The sequence below is a fragment of the Lycorma delicatula genome, chromosome 13 (assembly GCF_047948215.1).
Source record: "Lycorma delicatula isolate Av1 chromosome 13, ASM4794821v1, whole genome shotgun sequence".
In the NCBI taxonomy this organism is placed as follows: Eukaryota; Metazoa; Arthropoda; class Insecta; order Hemiptera; family Fulgoridae; genus Lycorma; species Lycorma delicatula.
The window spans coordinates 38,244,705-38,265,045 of NC_134467.1; the positions used below are offsets into that span (position 1 = coordinate 38,244,705).

At 29.9% G+C, this 20,341-nt stretch overlaps 1 protein-coding gene across 1 annotated transcript in view; it reads right to left on the reverse strand.

Annotated features, from left to right (window-relative positions):
• The window catches only part of LOC142333898 (uncharacterized), a 95,668-nt gene that overhangs the window by 15,713 nt on the left and 59,614 nt on the right, over nucleotides 1–20,341 (reverse strand). The window contains exons 10-15 of the mRNA XM_075381490.1: nucleotides 18,441–18,570; nucleotides 15,016–15,153; nucleotides 10,402–10,482; nucleotides 5,970–6,139; nucleotides 2,701–3,027; nucleotides 45–249 (exon numbers count right to left, since the gene is read on the reverse strand). Of these exons, the coding sequence (XP_075237605.1) occupies nucleotides 45–249; nucleotides 2,701–3,027; nucleotides 5,970–6,139; nucleotides 10,402–10,482; nucleotides 15,016–15,153; nucleotides 18,441–18,570 (1,051 nt within the window). The remainder of the gene's footprint in view (nucleotides 1–44; nucleotides 250–2,700; nucleotides 3,028–5,969; nucleotides 6,140–10,401; nucleotides 10,483–15,015; nucleotides 15,154–18,440; nucleotides 18,571–20,341) is intronic.

The following is a 20,341-nucleotide window of genomic DNA, read 5'->3' on the forward strand; positions in this document are numbered from 1 at the left end:
TGTAATATAAAAAAACTAAAAAAAAATAAAATAAATTAACTTACCATTAGCAGCAAGATATACAACATATTTATCAATCGCAATAACATTTTCTGGTAAATTAACTTGTAATGCGATATCCCGAGCAGTCCTATATAATTCATCACGTAATGCGATATTACAATCCATATCTACTAATAACTGAAATAATCCATTACGACCATGAGTTCTTGATGCAGCAAAATGTAACGTTGATTGACCATGATCATCCTAATTTAAAAAAGAAAAAAAAAAAAAAAAAAATCATTGAATTTGGAATTATACTTCAGTGCAACCAACTTAACATTATATGTGAAAAAAATGTGAAATAAAAATCTTTATACCACCAACTGACTCAATAGTTATATTGTTACAAATAGAGACTGTATCATTCTGCATTTTACCATGCTGTTCATGTAGTGTATATTAAGCATTTTTATTTTATTTTATTATTACTAATAAATATAACAAACTATTATTATTACCTGCCATAAAAACAAAATATATAGCTCACCATCTATATAAACAGTCTCAGCTCTTATCTGATTATAACATTTTCTCTAATTCTGTCATAAAGTGAAGAATTTAATCCATTATAAAAAAAATAACGATATCAATCAACAAGAAAAAATCTGCTGTCCAGATCATCCAATTTTTGTAAATATATCGATAATACATGTCGCCTAAATGTTTACTCTCTCCAGTGATTTATGGTAAAAGTATCTCTGACCCTAAAACTTCATGCCCTCTCTTTAGCAAATCTTTTTAGTCTGTTTACCAGGTATTTTCTGAGGATAATAATGTTGATGAATCACATGTGATTGAAATGATGTGGGATGAGATGATTTTTAGCATGTGTGAAAATGCCATGTCTGACCGGGATTCAAACCCAGGACCTCTGGATGAAATACCAAGATGCTATCACTCATGTCACGGAGGCCAGCTTTAGTATTTATTTTGCAATGAGTAATCATCACAAAATCGCTGATTTTTCGAGTCCTGGTAAAGGCTGTTGCTTTTGAATGCTAGACTGTGGACAGTGGAGTTCTTTGGTGGTTTGGTTTCCATAAACTATGTGTTTCAAGAGTGGTCAACCTGAGTCTGTTTAAGACTACATTTTTACTGATACATTTACACTTACATTACACTATGTTTGCAGCTACATTAGACCTGGCAAGCCAGTAGCGATGATTGCAGTTGTTAATCTATATACATACACAACCAGACCCTGGAAAATTGATTGGAGAATACAAACAAAACATAAACTATATATATTCAGAGTAAAGGTGAAAATATATTAGCAATACACTTTTACCTTTACGTTACTAAATACTTAGAAGAGAAGAAGAAAAAGAAGAAAAAAAACAAGTAAATTAAATTAAATATATTTGATTCTAAGCTGTTCGCATTTTCCCACATAAGAAGTTAAGTTGGTTGCACTGAGGACTGTTCACCAAAGCACAGTGCCAATCAAATCCAGATGCATATTAATTTAGTCATACAGAAACAATGTTAATTAAAAATAATTTACTACTGAAGTTGATGAGAAAAGAAGAACGTACACAGAAAAAACAGGATGATTAAAGGGAGAAGTTTCTATTAAATAATAAATATACTTCGCTTCACTCTTTGGAAATTGTGCAATTTTATATTACGCTCTTTAAAAAGTAGTTGGCATTTATAATCTTAGTATTAAAAGTACAAAATAAAGAGATTGTTAGGTTGATAGTGGACTGTTATTTTTTAATAAATTCCTTCATTCTCTAGTAAAATAATATTTATTTAAAGTTATTCTAAATATATGAACAGAATGACAATATAAACAAAATACCTAAGTTTAAATCAAAATATTAATATACTATCAAACCTAAGCATTTCCTAGACATACATTCAACTGCAGTTAAGATCTTAATTTATTGAATTAGTTAGATGCTGTAGTAAAAATTAAATTATTATAGTTTTATAATTGAATGATCAAATACTGTATTGTATAAAAACGTTACATGCTGTTGAAACCATGCTATTTTACACTGGTATATTCATCTGCAACTGAATACATTATTTCCAATAGAGACTGTTTAACTGACATTAAATACTGAACAAAGAAGGTGTTTACTTTTCATTATTACTAGATAAATAAATAAAACTTTTAAATTGATATGTACATAATAATATATTACAACGATTATGTCAGGAACAGGCAGATGTGCTACTTCACAGTTAAAAAAAAGAAGCCACCTGTTGTATTATATTGTTTCTTCTAAAATTGTCTTCTGAATCTTTTATTATTTAATAATTTTTTATTATTTCCTTTCATCATTATATTAATAAAATGTATATGTGTAAGAAAATATTTATTTTTCTTGTGATAACAAAAATAATATGAAGGAAGAAATGATTTTTATGTTAAAATATGTAATAAAACAAAAAACTAAGTAGTTTTATTACTAGGTTACATAAATAACTAGGAATAAAAACATGTAATCTTTGAACAACATTTTAATCGCCTTTTTTTAGTTTATGTTATCTTTTTACGTAGGATAAAATACACAGTGGATGTAAATGAAGGGTTTAATGTACCTTCCATGCAGTTTGCAATCTTATATCTTCCTGAGAGGCACAGTAACATCTTTTTATATGCTTAAATTTAAACAATTACAATTTGTATCATGAGTAACTTACCCGTTGTACAGATTTAAAAGAAGATTCACGTTCACTGTTTGTAGTAAGTATTTGATTTTGTGAATATCTTCTTTCACCACTAAAACCGTTCATAGGTAAACTAACATCATTATTATTATTATTAATATTATTATTATCGTTAATTACATTCACGCTTTTCATATTATCATCATTTTCTTCATCATTGTAATCGTATTCATCATCGGAATTATGGTTAAATTTATTATCATTAATTGGATTAAAATTATCAGCTATATTCCTATGATGTGATGGCGATATTCTAGCTGAAGATACTCTTGATTTAGGTATTGCTGCTGCTTTTGATTCCTATAAAATAACTTATTAAATAAACATTTTATTGAAAAACCTCATTAACTAGTTTTAAACATAAATTCATCCATATACCTATAATATCAGTTCAGAGAAAAGTAGACCTCATCCATTTTGTACTAAATTTATGAACTAAGGTTTACTTGGAAATTTAATCAATGATTCTAGTTAAAATAGTTAGAATTTTATACTAGTAAAATATTTAGCTAAAGCTAAAAATAATCTTATTATACTAAAAATAATAAAAGCATGTAAAGATAGTTGGACTGTAGAAGTATTCAACTACACCTGCATGTTTTTTTTTGGTTTTTTCTAATATTTTTTCTATTTTTTTGTGAATAAAGTATCCAGGAAAAAACTGATAAAAAATATGTTTATCTAAATCAAATACGTTTAAAAATATTTAACGCTGAGTTATGGAAGATACAATGATTTACATTAGTAGGAAAACAGTCTCGCAGACAAATGTTACATGAATAGGAAAAAATATAAAATAACGAAGAATCTAGTACACAACCACCTAATTTTATGTAGAATTGTTACTCATAATCCACTTCCATCTAATTTTAGGAAAAAACCTCACTACAAAACTTCATAAATATCAAACGCACATATACAGAGAACAGAGATCATGTTATATAATATTTATAATGACATTTTCATAAAATAATAACCTGATTCACTGACTAGATCACTTTCTGTTAGATATAGCTATGTAGTTTCTGTTGAATTTGAAAAAAGGCTGAATTTTATTTTTGTACTTCATTAAATTAGTTCATTAATAATTTTTCAAAATCATACTTAAAATAGAAATTTTATTGTTCACGGATCAGCCAAACAGAAATCTGACCTTTGTTTTTAACATTTATTAATACAGAATAAAAATACAAACATATTTATTGTTTTTTTTAGTAGTCTCCTTGAAGTTCTGTACATTTTTCCCAGTCTGTGGGGGACTTGTGGATCCCTTCTTCATAAAAAGTTTGAGGACGTGTCATAGACCAATTGCATATGAATCTCCTCTACTTTTTTGTTGTTCTTGAGTTGATACCTTCCATGTCTTCTTTCAGAGGAGATAAATCTGGACTGTAGAGTGGATATTCTTGAGCTTTCTAGCAAATTTCCTGTGTCCAGTTTATCCTGAGTTTTAATGGCTATATGAGGCCTGGTGTTATTGTGAAGGAGAATAACATCTCTGGTTTGCTGACAGCAGCTTTTGTTCCTGTAGGCAGCTTTCACTTTGTCCAAGAACTGGAGTAGCATGCAACAATCTTAGTGCCACATTCATGGAGAAAATTTAAAAACAATAAGTCTTTCTGTCCCAAAAATACATTACAAAAATTGTTTCCAACTGGTGGATGTGTTTTCATCTTTACAGGGAAAGGATTTCCACTCCTACGCTACACTATACTCGCCGATTTTGATACAGGTATGTAGTGATATGATCCATGTCTCATCACATGTAACAACAGTTCGATTCAAAAATGATTTCCATTTTGTTGAAATCGATTCAGAAATCTTTGGAAAATTTTCTGTCGTACCTATTTCTGATTTTGGGTTAAAAGTCTTGGAACCCATCTCTCACAGACTTTGAACAATCTGGGTACTTTCTGATAATGGAATGGGCCCTTCCGTAACTGATACCCATTTCCGAACCAATTTCATCAACTGTAAGGCCAATTATCTTAATGAGGTCATGAATCTATCAAATGATGTCATCCATCATAGTTGTCCTTGAATGCCTATTGTGATTCTCATTTTCTACAGTTTCATGCCTCCTTTAAATTTGCCGGCTAATTAAACTGGACTAAATTAAATTAAACTGGACTTGGATGAGTGAAAACATTATATTCCCTAACAGCACATGCAATCTAGTCAAAATTTTGGCGGGTTTGATGTCCTCATTCATGAGAAACTTCACAAAAATATGTTACAGAACCAATGAAGAAAACATCTTGTTCTGATGTGATGCAACTGATCAAAGAAATGTGAATGTCAAGGCGGCTGGAGCATCCATCCCTTTCCTACATCTATATCATCAATATCACCAGCTCATGTGAACATGAGCTGGTGATGAACATGAGCTGGTGTGGAGAGATATTGATATTGAGCCAAAAGGATAGTGTTCAACTTATATTTAACTGACCCTCATATAATAACTTTAGTAACAGGAGAGTGAGAATTTTTTTTATTGCAAGTGCTTTTTACGTATTATATAATTTAAACTTGTTTGAAAATTTATGAGTTCCTTTTTGCATTTAATATTTAAAAGGGTTTGTTTATTGTAATTTATACCTACTATATTAATCTGTCTGTTTTTGTTATAAATGAAATAACATAACCTAGGTTTAATAAAAGCCTATTTATCGGGCTACTGATAGTTGTCTACTGATAGCAGGCTGCTCTTCAGCAACCTATTTTTAAACAGAGTACTCCTTCTACATGAAAAATAAATTTTTGCATTCACTCACTTATGGTGTGCTTAAAAAAAATAATTGGATAAAAAAATTACTGAATCCATTTTTAGTAAAATATTTCTAATTTATACACTCAGGATACATTTCACTGTAAACGTTTTCAAGAGATAAAAATTAAGACAAAGAAAATTTTAAACAATTTTCATACAAATTTTTTTTTAGAATTTAGACTGATTTCCAGCCAGGTAATAAATATGTTTTTTTTTTTTAGAAGCACTGAATGGTTCAGCTATAAGGATAATCTGTTAATTTACTAAATTGATCTCATTTTTAAATGAGTTACGTTTATTTATCTATTTACCTAAACAAAAGATTGAAAGTACTATTTTTACAGTTACTGAATGTTTTTCTTAGAGGTGATAAAACATGACTTTAAGATAAAAATGACATTTTTATATCTTAAAATAATGTAAAACTACATGAAAAATTAAATTAATTCACACAAATGATTATATTAATTACCTGAATAGGCGATTGCCTCCATATATTTTCATCAATAATGTGATCGCTATCGTTTTCATTATTACTCAATCTACTATAATCAATTAGATAATTGGCAAGATATATAATTGGCTCCGGTGGTCTAACATTAGCAACTTCTGTTAAACCTTTTATTAAAGGATCACCAAGTGCTGCAAAAAAAATACCATGATAACTCTTACATTTTAAAAGACAATTAATATGTATTTTTAAACAATTTTGAAAATACTGATACATTTAGGACACTTTATTTTTCTTTTATTTATTGCGTTCTTATTTATTGTTCTCGTATATGGTATCCACACACTGCAGTTCAAAAATAACTACTTGAAAAACCTTGTCATTCTTATTTATGTTACTCAGCATTTAGAATTGGTTCTCTGATGGATTATTCTGATCACGAATTTACTAACATTTCTAATTTATTAAAGATATAAAAAATTGAAACTGCTATGGAAAAAATTTACTAATAAATTGTTTTAATTATCCTGAATTGCTATAATTGTTCGATCTTTACATATCTGGTTGTTTATTATAAAGTAATAATTATTATTTTAACTTGTCCTAGTTGTAATCTGACCCTCAACTATTAGTCGTCTATTACACTTTTGTAATCAATATTGTGACTGTTTTGATATTTATAATTCTAATCTATACACTATTGATTTACTTTCAAAAAATGTTTTGCGATATGAATGATTTATATTGTATTGGTGTCTAGCATTGTTTGCTTTGCTGTTTGTTGTACTTGTATTAATAGATTTCTCCTATATAGTTGTAAATAAATAAAGCCTTTAGAAACATCTCTAAACCCTTCATTAGAACCTTCAGTTGTTTACTTTAGTACCAATAACATCATCAATTTTCTTATATTGTTTTTCTTTCATAGTAGATTTTAAAGAAGAAAGTAAGTAAAATCTTTATATCAAATTAAAACATGATGGATGACCAGAGAAATAACATTTCGTTCAAAGACAGAATAATAAATAAAAATAAATAAGTCAATGATTTATAAACTTGTTTTTTTCCAATTGTTATTGTAATACATGTTTTTCAAGAAATGTCAGTCTCTGATGAAAATATTTAAACACAAATTTTTCATATGTATGCTTATCAATGTTGATTCCAAGGACTTTTCAAAGAAACATTACATATAATAAAAAATGACAATATCTGACCAGGATTAAATCAAAATATTCCAAACCAAAAAAAAAGGATAAATTTCTACAGAAACCAAAATTTAGTTAACATTGAAAAATCAAAAGCGTTAGAATCTTAAAGTTGACTTTTCTATCGTGTATAATTCTATGGTGTATTTTCCAAACTCGTATTTCAAGTAAACCCAAATTTTGCAAGGGGTTCCCTTAAAAAAAAAATCAAGTAATCCTATGCACCAACAAGAAATTTTTTTATAAAAATAAAATCATACACAAATATTACATTCAAAGAATAAAAAAAATTGGCATTTAAAAATTCAGCTTCATCAAATCATCTCTTCTTGGGTCTTCCAAAACTTTTTGGGTTACATGCTCCGTATTTACAATATGTATTAAGGAATGATATACCCATCATTCTTCGTACCTAAAATGTTTTCTTCAAAATTAGTTCTTTCTTCCCAAAATAATATCTCAAATAATGATATTATCTCAGTTTTTCATGTATTTCCAGAAGTACACAGCCTTTGACTGCTTGCAAGAATCTTATTACTGTAACCTCAATAAAATTCAATTCTTTTCCCGTAATTACCAGTTTCAACACAAAATAATGAACACTAGAAAATACGATTACATCAAAACCAGAATTCCTTTTTTTTCTTTCTTCCTTAAAAATTCTTTAAATGTAACCACGTACAACTTTAAATAAATATTTTTTTCTATTTCTATATAATTATTAAATGTTACATTAAAAATTCAAGATACATGAAGTGATTATCATTATAAGAATCCAATTTTCAATATTTTTCTTTTTAAACTATTCTTTGTCCATAAACATCATCACTTTCATACTTGAAATGGCACATATTTTATGAATTTCCTTTAGAAAAACAACCTTATGTTTATAGGTCGTCCTCTCTTTCCTGAATAAAATTTAGGCAGACAACAACAAGTAAAAGCCAGCTTTCAAGTCAATTAGGGCAAATTTGTCGTTACCAAAACTTTATGATCTCACCATGTAGATGTTAAATAAAGTTCAAAAACTTATTTAACCTTGTCACACCTTTATTGAAAAGGTTAAATCATTAGATTTTCTATGACAATGGTCATATTTTTCTCTAATGTGCATACTTTATAAAACATATATTAAATTATGGAGATAGCCTATATTAGAAGATTAGCAGCCATGATCAAAGGCTTTTCTTATGGAAGTTGATAAGAAACCTTTCCTCGACCTTTCCATTTTCCATCTTCTTCGTTTCTTCTTCCCTCAATAGATATAAGAATTATTCCAACTGTAGCGCTATAATAGCATCTTCTAGTGTCCAGAGGGACAATCTCTTTTTCTAGTATGGTAAATAGGGGTAGAATTGCCAAGGAATCTTGATTCCTATCTAAGGACAAACAACCCCACCGCGTTGGTCAAGTGGTGAACGCGTCTTCCCAAATCAGCTGATTTGGAAGTCGAGAGTTCCAGCGTTCAAGTCCTAGTAAAGCCAGCTATTTTTACACGGACTTGAATACTAGATTGTGGATACCGGTGTTCTTTGGTGGTTGGGTTTCAATTAACCACACATCTCAGGTATGGTCGAACTGAGAATGTACAAGACTACATTTCATTCACACTCATACATATCATCCTCATTCATCCTCTGAAGTATTATCTAAACGGTAGTTACCGGAGGCTAAAACAGGAAAAAGAAAGAAAGGATAAACAAATTAAATTTGTTCATATATCTAAGCTCAGATATCTATGAAATAAAGCCACTTCTTCTCTTCCTAAAGTCTAATCTACTTTGAAAGAAATTAATAAATTATAACATTATCTTTCATAATGATTCTTAAAATTGTAAAAAAGGTTTATATTCAACATCAAAAAATATTATTAAGATTAATCTTGTTTCGATTTTATCAATCAGGGCATCTTGAATACAAATATATAAGGTTATATGAGCTTTCTACGCAACTAACTTACCTAAAACGTTTGGAATTGTTAAGCTTTTAAGGAAAAATTTATTGAAAAAAAAAACATCAGATTTCTTTTTTGAAAGAATATTTTGTGCAATAAATAAGGGGTTTATGAGGAAAAAATAAAGTATATGCGCAGTTTTTGTGCTAACCTTAATGTTAAACAGAATCCAGGAATTGATGAAGATTTTTATTTACCTTCAGTTATATAAATCAAAATATTTCCAGAAACAAACAAGGAATACCGCTATCCTATGCAAATTAAAAGCCAATTTGTGGTTTGAAACAACAATTAAGAGAATTCAGTCATAATGTCCTAGAGACTGTAAAAATGAATTTCTGATATCAGACAAGAAAGAAATGAGACTGAGTGGTAGGAAGAGTTGTACCATGTTACACAAAAGTAAAACTAAAAAAAAAAACAACTAGCTAACAATCTCAGCCATATCACTGATATTTGATAACAATATACGAGGGTTATCTTTTTTTCAAGGTCCGATCGGTCTTGAAATTAAAGCCAAAGTGAAAATAAAAAATTTTTTATTTGTAACAAGTACTTACATAGTTATGCTATTTCTCTACATAGTCGCCACTCCGATTTAGACATTTTTCGTAGCGTGGTACCAACTTTCCAATACCCTCGTCATAGAACAGAGTCGCCTGTGTTTTCAGCCATGTTTCTATGCTGTTCTGCAGCTCAATGTCTGTGCCAAAATGTTGTCCTCAACAACATTGAGACAACTTTGTGAAAAAGCCACAATTCAGAATAAGCAGAAAGAAATGTTGTCATCAGGCATTGTCTTTCTCCATGACAATGTTCGGCCGCACACTGCAGCTGTAACAAAGAAGCTCCTGCAGCGTTTTCATTGGTAAGTGTTTGATCACCCACCATACAGCTTGGATTTGGCTCCATCCAATTTTCACCTCTTTGCTCACATGAAACGCTGGCTAGGAGGACAACATTTTGGCACAGACATCGAGCTGCAGACCAGCGTAGAAACACGGCTGAAAACACAGGTGGCTCGGTTCTATGACGAGGGTATTGGAAAGTTGGTACCACGCTATGACAAATGTCTAAATCGGACTGGCGACTATGTAGAGAAATAGCATAACTATGTAAGAATTTGTTACAAATAAAAAATTTGTTGTTTTCACTGTGGTTTTTAATTTCATGACCAATCAGACCTTGAAAAAAAAAACCTTCGTACATATTATAAACAGTTCTATTACAGCATTCCTACAATTTTTAATGCATTTATAATACATCTATAAACAATTTCTAAAATGCTTACATTTAGCCAAATATTGTCCATCTTCAGCACCAAAAACAGGAAAACCTTCTTGTATGACATCTGCATTATTTGAAGTGATTTCTATAAAAAATTGAACAATATCTAATTAAATTTCATTTAAAACTCTGCCAATATAAGTAAAACTGTTTTTATTCATAATCGGTCATTTATTTACAACAAAATTTCTTTCTTAAAGAAAGAAATGACCCACTGGTGACCACTGGTCTAAATGACTTTTTTAGTACTGACATTATGTCACATCCTTAACTTGTATATTAAAAAAAAAACAAAAATATACAAGAAAAATCTATAAATGTATTGTGTCTGGTTCATAATTTGTAAATCAATTATTTACTATTCTTTATGTTTTTATTAACTAAACCTTATCTAGTAGTAAATTATAACCACACTGTTAAGTAATTTTCTGCATGTATATTAATGGCTATGCTTTGTTTAGTTTCAGTTGAATTATCATCATTCTAGAAGCGAAAATATCTTCAACTCCATTTAATAACTTATTTTCATTTAAAATCTGTCTTTTTTTTTTTATTAAAATTATTTATCTGTGAATAATGTAGTACTATAATTTTGGCTGGTTTTATAATTAAAAATGAAGGAGCAAACTTCATATGCACCCTTTTCTTCCCCTTCACCTTCTTGGTATACATATGTAACAAATTTTTTATGTATTTAACATACATAATCTAGTAGCAATCCATAGCTGTCAGAGATAAAATACATGCTGCACTGGGATTCATGGCAGGGGCAGGTTTTGCATGAAGTTGAAACAGAGTAAGATAATCGTATAGTCTTTCTTACCTGCTTCTTTACTTTCTTTAATTTTAGTAAAAAACTTTTTAACATGATGTTTATGTATCATGTATGCAGCCACAGTGACTTATTTGGCATGTTTATTCAATATGGGACTTTCCATTTTTCACTACAAGTTGCTCGCATGTAACAGGTGTTTATTTGGGGCTGCCCAAACGTAAGTTCTAAGTTATTATTCAAATAGACAGTATTTAACTTGACTAGTGAGGTGCTTTTCTTTGAACATTTTATACATTTTTTTATTGTTCAACCTTGCATTTAAATAATGATTTTCACGTGATGAGTAACGACTGCATTTCATAGGAAATTCAGAAATATGATCATGAATTACTGTATCTTTCTTTCTTTATGTTTTTGGAACATCTAATACATTAAAATCACAGGCCTCCATTTCGTCAATCTGTTTAACTGTTATGAACTAACTTCCAAAATTGACCATTAGATGTCAGTATATTCATTACAGAAAGGCCTTATCTCCTGTAGTTGAGTCATTTCTGAAATGAATGTAATATTCAAATAGTTGTATCTTTCATATGTACTGATGGGATTACGCCATTTCTTTTAAAAATAAGTATCTATCCTATAGAAACACATACATACAAAAACACATTTTGTACAAAAATTGTCAAAATAATAAATAATTGATTCAAATAGAAAAACGTAAATTATAAAATAAGAAATAGATGTGATTAAAGTTCATACTAACTATTTAAGAACCCAGGGAATAACGATTAAGATAAAAATATATTAAATATAAAAAAATAAAGAATAATTTCCAATTTAAAAGGTATTATTAAAAATTATTTTAGACACATATTTATGCAAACATTGATCGTAATTTGTTAATAACATATCAATAAAAATAAAAGTGAAATTACTTTAAGAATCAAACCAGACAATTTTAATATCCACAAAAACATTTAATAAACATGAACAATCGTTACATGAATTCCTTAAATGATTCACATACCATTTAAGGAAGTGATAATATTTTCCATTAAGAAATACGATAATGAACACTTAATAAAGTAAAATGTAAGCCAGACTTTAAGAACAAATTCTATATGAAAGGACTATTTTTTATTTCTCTCAAAAAACAGAACCATCAGTGCATCCCTGCTTCAGATAAAACTATAAGTATAATAAATATTTAATAAAGATGACAAGCTTAATGTTTTATTTAAGGGCTTCAAAAAAAAACAGTACAGATTGATTTTCGTACAAAAACTTTTAAAAATCCTATTTTCAAGATTTAGATGGTTCAGCCAATGACTGTATTATATCCATTAAAGATTTATATTAACGATTTGATAAAAAAAGATAAAAAGCATTTTCTTTAAATCATATACTCAATAAAGGTAAGAGTTTTATTGCCGCTTATAATTGGTTAAAAAATTTCATAGAGTTCATGTAATGTATTAATTTTATGCAATAAAAATCGATTGTGTACCAATCCATTTTTAAAATTAAACTTAATTACCAAATAATAGATTAGTTTTGAGCAGAACAAAGATATGTCAATTTACTTCTAGATAAGATAGTTCAATTAACTTCTTTATTCATCTTTCACCTGCTTAAATAGTCTAAATTAAGTTTGTTAAGAGAAAATCTACTGCATTTTGATATGATTCTTTTAAAAATTAAATAAAATCTTGATTTCACGCTATACAAACACTTTTCTTACCTCTTCTTTATGATTTATTTTGAAGAAAATTAAAGTACGTGACAACATAAAAAAGTAAATAGAATTATGATAAAGAAATTTTAATAAAAATGACAAAATTACACATTCCTCATAATCAATCATTTACATCCAACTAACAGTTTATTGTGAGTATTAACGCAACAGTGTTCCCATAGGTTATTATGTATGTACAAAGAGTACTAGGAAAGTTTTGGAATATGACAGAACAGATCATTTCAGTGGTTACATGTAGCATATGTTTACACTGCAGCCATATGTAGTAGTCTCAGAGTCATTTGCTATTTAGCATGTAATGAAAAGAGATTGTGTTGTTGTCGTGGTCAAATACTAAACACCAGACAATTCTGCATGTCGGTTAAATATTGATCGTTAGAGGAAATGACTCCTGTGCTTGGAAAGGATTATCCTGATGGTTCAATAATATTTAGCTGGTACCAAGAGTTTGAAAGAGGAAATTTTGGCCTTGAGGATACTTCAAGGTCAGGTCAACTGTCTTCGTATGTGACTGAGAGAAACATAGCTGCAGTAAAATATTAAAGATAGACAGATCTACCACCAAACAGAGACGTCCGTGGGCACTAATGGACAGGAGTACATGCTATTCTGCGAGATCACCTTCAAATTAGAAAGCTTCGTATCCTTTGGATCTCACATAATAACTTGACCCACATTCAGGTGGCATATTGTGTTTCATGGTGTTGTGAAATACTGAAAAAGTTTTAAAATAGGAAATCTCCTTGTGCGAACAGTATTGCAACAGGGGATAAAACTTGGCTGTACCATTATAACATTCTGTCCAAGGTTCAGAACTAAGTATGGGTGTTTGAAGATGAGGAGACCCCCTTACACTTAGAAACTTAGAAGACAATTGTAGGAAAGAGGTATACCAAAGAATGCATGCCTAAAACTGTCAAAAGTCTCAAGAAGCTCTGCTCAAACTCAAGGATGGACACATAATTTCTTCACTATAACTCTCCAGTGCATCGTTCCGAGCATTTGACCAGCACTAGAATAAAATACAATCCCTGAGGTACTTACAGTCCTGACCTCATTTAATATAACTTCACACTGTTCTGCAAAGTGAAAGACAGACTAAAAGGTAGGCATTTTATGAGCAAACACGACTTTCAGGTCTGGGGACGATGATTAAGTTAGATCTAAGACAAAATGTAAGCAATGTTTCTTTGAGAAGTTTTCAAAGGATGGAGAAATGTAAAATGTGTGATGAAATTATTTAGAATCATTATTACAAAAAAAATTATATGCAAAACTTTCCTAAAGCCCATTATACATACACATATGTAATGATAAACACATTATCTTTCTTGGTGACCATATCTGAGTTAATTATAATTATCAAAAATAATGTTATTTGTTAACATAATGAGTAATTTAAGACTATTTTTAAATATTTGTAAATTATAAGTGGAAAATAGTTATAATTATTATATGAAATAATTATAATACTAATAATAATAATACATATAATACATAATAACCCTTATTGGCCGTTATTCATTTTGCATAATTCTTTCACCTTTTACTAAAAATTTCTGTGGATAAGGGTGAATGACAAATCTAACTTAGAAAATCTCAGAAAGAGGTACGATTTGAGAAATGTTATCTTTGCTGATTTGGAAAATGGTGAAAAAGAAATAACAGTTGCTTACCTTCATATCAGCAGATTACCAAATTGGCTATAGTAAGCCTTCAGCAAAAAAAAAATTTGTGTTATGTTTGACTGCAAATTCCCTGAGTGAAGGCTCTTTATATCTGAGAACAGAGTTTCTATTCTTTTGTTTTGGTATTGTCTAGCAATTTGTGTGTTTAAATGTTTCTTAATGTTGTTTATTTTTTTTTAGTTTTATGTAAATGTAAGGATCCTACTCACCCTTACATCTGACAATCCTTTTGGTGATTTTATTCTTTTTTTTAAACAATGTGAAAAGGCTAATGACCTTAGAAGTCAATGCACGTACAACTCACAAAAAATTATTATATTATTTTTATAAAATTATTTATATATATATATATATATATATATATATATATATAAAGACAAAGTTACAGGTACATACCTGTTGGAATGGTATGTACAGCACTTCCTGGATTATCATTTGTATCAACCAGTTCATTTTTATTAGCACTATTAGGATGATTTTGTTCTTTTACTGTGTTATTAGTATTATTTGCATTAACCGAGTTATAATACTGAACTAAAAACAAACAAATGTAAAAATAAACAAACATATGGAATTTTATAGTACACATTTACAACATATGCGCACACACACACACACACACACACACACACACACACACACACACACACACACACACACACACACACACACACACACACACACACACACACACACACACACACACACACACACACACACACACACACACACACACACACTGGATAATGTGTTTTTTAATGATGAAATGTACTTTCATCATAGTTGTTACATCAATAGACTTAAGTATGATTATTCTAGCTTTATTCGCTGTGAATGTAAAATGATATTTTTTTAAATATTTGTTTTTTAATATATAATATCAAATGAATCCTTCACAGCAAAAGTAAAAACGTTGAATTTTTTACCTAAAATTTGTATAAATATTTTTAGAACTACCAATATCTTCAGTTCTAAAATCCAAACTAGATAGTTCCAAATTACATAACTGCAGATACTTCTGAAAACTTTCTTTATTGAAATAAAAATAATTTTTTGAACTCTTATAGAAATAAATATTTTTATATAAAAATAATAAAGCAGCATGTTTAATGAAATAATATGGCTTTTATAACAACAAATTGAACTAAACTGTATTATAAAAACATTTAAAAAATGATTTCAATTGACTATACAATCATCTTCAGTAACTGGTCCTTTGTTTTCATACTGTTGATTAGCAAATATTATTGCTGGCAGTTTTTTTTTTTATTAATCAGACATATTCAGAATGTGAACAAGTAAAATTATGCAATTTGAATTGCGCCATCTGACTTGTGTTTGATTCTATGTTGACATGAAAGGCTTTTAATAAAAAGTCCTTCACAACAGTTGCTAAACAGCTCATTTAAAAAAATCCACCCAATACTGACAAAAAACATCATATTTTACGCATATAAAAAAGGAGCACATCTTAACAAACTTTAACATTGTGAAAAACATACAAAAATCCATAATGACAATATCTTAAACGAACAGACACAATTCAAATCATACGTAGTTATCTACTACATTCTCATTATATATTCTAATATAATATCAGCGGGCGACAACGGTAGCAATGATGAAAGAGGGGCGCACCGTATACGGACATGTGGATAAAAGCATCACTCCCACCACACAATTCTCCAACCATAGCGGCGCTGCAGCCCCACCACTCTCAGGCTCTAATGAAAGAGCATGCACGAAAGAAGAAAATGGAAGAAGACAGAAGAAGTTCCCTGGCCGGATCAATGTGGGACCTCCTGGTGAATGCCAACATTCCTGCCGGAGAAGCAGGCCTGGCCGGCCTGCCGAGGAAGTCACTGGATGCAGATGTTCACTGATGTATATGCTACTGCTCATCAGCGACAGTAGTTTGCTGTCACTAACATTGATCGCAAAAACAACTTAAGATATTTTGTTTAAAATGTGTGGTTTGATTCAGTTTATTACAGTAATGTACATTTTAAATCATAATAATGTGTATGTATCTATGTACAAATAAACAGCAAATTAATAATTGAGACAAATATGTAAAGGCTCTCCCTAAAAATGGAAATTAACTGCTGATATAGGTAAATTTTGAAATTTATCATAGACTGAAATTTAATCAATTTTGGTGACATCATCACCTAAAATACTATCAATTCTGAATCTTTGTAACAAATTCACATAACATCTGAACATGATGATTGAGTCAAATCATTACGTAGCAATTGTACTTAGGTCTTTACGTCTGTAGATGTCCTTAGGTAATTACATAGCAGTTACCTAAGAACATCACCAAGCACAGAAAGAAATCACTAGTAGTAATCGAAGGATCACAAATGAACATAAAAAACCATGCATCAACTTCATAAACCTCAAGCACAAATAAAAAAAGATAACTTTTTGATAACTGTCTCACATTTATGTCTAAAAGATACACTACATTTAATGTGATACACTTAATATTAATAGATCAACCATTCATTCATTCATAATATTTCACAAAGTATGCTGTACAAACAGAATAAATAACATGCTCCATAAAAGAGAGATGAATACAAGCTTCTTTAGTAGCTACACTGCTTGGATTTCTACATGTCTATGAACAAAGCAGAAAGTGAAGTGTATTTTGATTAGAAATTCTAAACTGGCAGAAACACCAGATTGTGTTTTTTTAAAAACATAATATTAAATATAGAAAAAAAATATTTTAGAAAACAGTAGCCATTATTTAGAAAAATAAAGTAGGTAAATTTGAAGGGGGAAAATATAATGCACACTGAAACGTAATGGAAGACCAAAAGTTGTACAAAGTGACCAGTGCTGCCACCTTGTAATTCACTCCCTTATTACCAGTCAAAACTCATTGACTCAAGCTGGTGCATGAGTCAATGAGTGACTGTGATTTTGTGATTTTCTGTCAGTCATCATTGCTATGGAATCAAATACACCTAATATGTCAATGTATCTGAAGTAACATGCAGGAATTGAACTTTTTGAACAAGAAATTTCAACAGGATTAAATTAACTGAAAAAGTGAATGCTAGTTACATTTATCGTCATTTAAAAGTCATTTACAGTGATGAAACAGTTAATACTTTAACAGTAAAACAGTACTTTGAGTTGATGAGTGAAAAAATCTTGTGCACTAGAAGCTGGTAAAATGAATATTGAGAATGAACATTACAGTTTTTTAACAGTTTCTGTGACCGATGAGCAGCACAAAAAGGAAGAAAATGAAATGGTGCAAAATGAATTGCCATTCAGAGAGGCATATCGAAAGAAGAAGTAGAACACATTACTGCACAACTGAGCTACTGTTGAATCTTTTAGTGGTGGAAACCCTATAAACTCAAAGAAAAAATCAAACAAGTAAAAAAATGTTGTGAACAGCTTCTAAAATATTATCATAATGAAAGAGATTATTTATTTTTATTGTGAGAAAAGAGAAAAAACTTGGGAGAATCATTATCGCACAGAAGAAAAATAGCAGTGCATGGAATATCAGCTCTAGTTAGTAACTTTTGATTCGTCATAATCAAAAAAATTCATAACTCTGGAAAAAAAATTCTCTTGATAGTGTTCCAGGTTTCCAAACATGTATACATGACTAATTACCTAGAAGTCAGATCGAGCGTAAATTCTATGTAATACATTCTGACCCTCGGGAGAAGACACCTGCCTAGTGATGGTAATACTTTTTTAATTTTTTTTAAACGACAATCTGGTTCTAACTTTTAGTATAAATTTCATTTTGTATCTAAATAAAGGTATATGATATATAATTTACAAACCTTTTTCATCAGTCCTTGAATAATTTGAAGAATCAAATTCACTATGTGTTCCTTTTTCAAATTCATCTAGCAATTGACTATGCGTTAATTCCCCTGGATTTTTTAAATAGTACTCTGGTGTCTTACTATACTGTAAAAGATGGAAAATAAATTTGAATTAAAACAACCGTAAAGTGATTAAACCAGATGTTCTTAAGCTAATAATTTATTCATTCTAGAAACAACAGACTGACTGGATTAAAGAAAAGTGCTCAGAAGTGGAAAGAGAAATGAACATTGGTAAAATAGATGGAGCATACAGGAAAGTTAAGGAAAATTTTGGGGTACATAAATTAAAATCTAATAATGTGTTAAACAAAGATGGTACACCGATTTATAATACGAAAGGCAAAGTCGATAGGTAGATGAAATATATTGAAGAGTTATACGGAGTAAATGAATTAGAAAATGGTGTTATAGAGGAAGAAGAGGAAGTTGAAGAGGATGAAATGGGAGAAACAATACTGAGATCTGAATTTAAGAGATCATTAAAAGATTTGAATGGCAGAAAGGCTCCTGGAATAGACGGAATACCTGTAGAATTACTGCGCAGTGCAGGTGAGGAAGCGATTGATAGATTATACAAACTGGTGTGTAATATCTACGAAAAAGGGGACATTCCGTCAGACTTCAAAAAGAATTATATAATCATAATACCAAAAAAAGCAGGAGCAGATAAATGTGAAGAATACAGAACAATTAGTTTAACTGGTCATGGATCAAAAATCTTAACTAGAATTCTATACAGAAGAATTGAGAGGAGAGTGGAAGAAGTGTTAGGAGAAGACCAGTTTGGTTTCAGGAAAAGTATAGGGACAAGGGAAGCAATTTTAGACCTCAGATTAATAGTAGAAAGAAGATTAAAGAAAAACAAACCAACATACTTGGCATTTATAGATCTAGAAAAGGCATTCAATAATGTAGACTGGAATAAAATGTACAGCATTTTAAAAAATTAGGATTCACATACAGAGATAGAAGAACAATTGCAAACATTTACAGGAACTAAACAGCAACAGTAATAATTGAAGAACATAAGAAAGAAGCCGTAATAAGAAAGGGAGTCCGACAAGGATGTTCCCTATCCCAGTTGCTTTTTAATCTTTACATGGAACTAGTAGTTAATAATGTTAAAGAACAATTTAGATTCGGAGTAACAGTACAAGGTAAAAGGATAAAGATGCTACGATTTGCTGATGATATAGTAATTCTAGCTGAGAGTAAAAAGGATTTAGAAGAAACAATGAATGGCATGGATGAAGTCCTACATAAGAAATACCGCATGAAAATAAACAAGAACAAAACGAAAGTAATGAAATGTAGTAGAAATAACAAAGACGGACTACTGAATGTGAAAATAGGAGGAGAAAAGATTATAGAGGTAGAAGAATTTTGTTATTTGGGAAGTAGAATTACTAAAGATGGACGAAGCAGGAGCGATATAAAATGCCGAATAGCACAGGCAAAAAGAGCCTTCAGTCAGAAATATAATTTGTTTATATCAAAAATTAATTTAAATGTCAGGAAAAGATTTTTGAAAGTATATGTTTGGAGTGTCGCTTTATATGGAAGTGAAACTTGGACTATCGGGGTATCTGAGAAGAAAAGATTAGAAGCTTTTGAAATGCGGTGCTATAGGATAATGTTAAAAATCAGATGGGTGGATAAAGTGACAAATGAAGAGGTGATGCGGCAAATAGATGAAGAAAGAAGCATTTGGAAAAATATATCTAAAAGAAGAGACAGACTTATGGGCCACATACTAAGGCATCCTGGAATAATCACTACTTTAATATTGGAAGGACAGGTAGAAGGAAAAAATTGTGTAGGCAGGCCACGTTTGGAATATGTAAAACGATTGT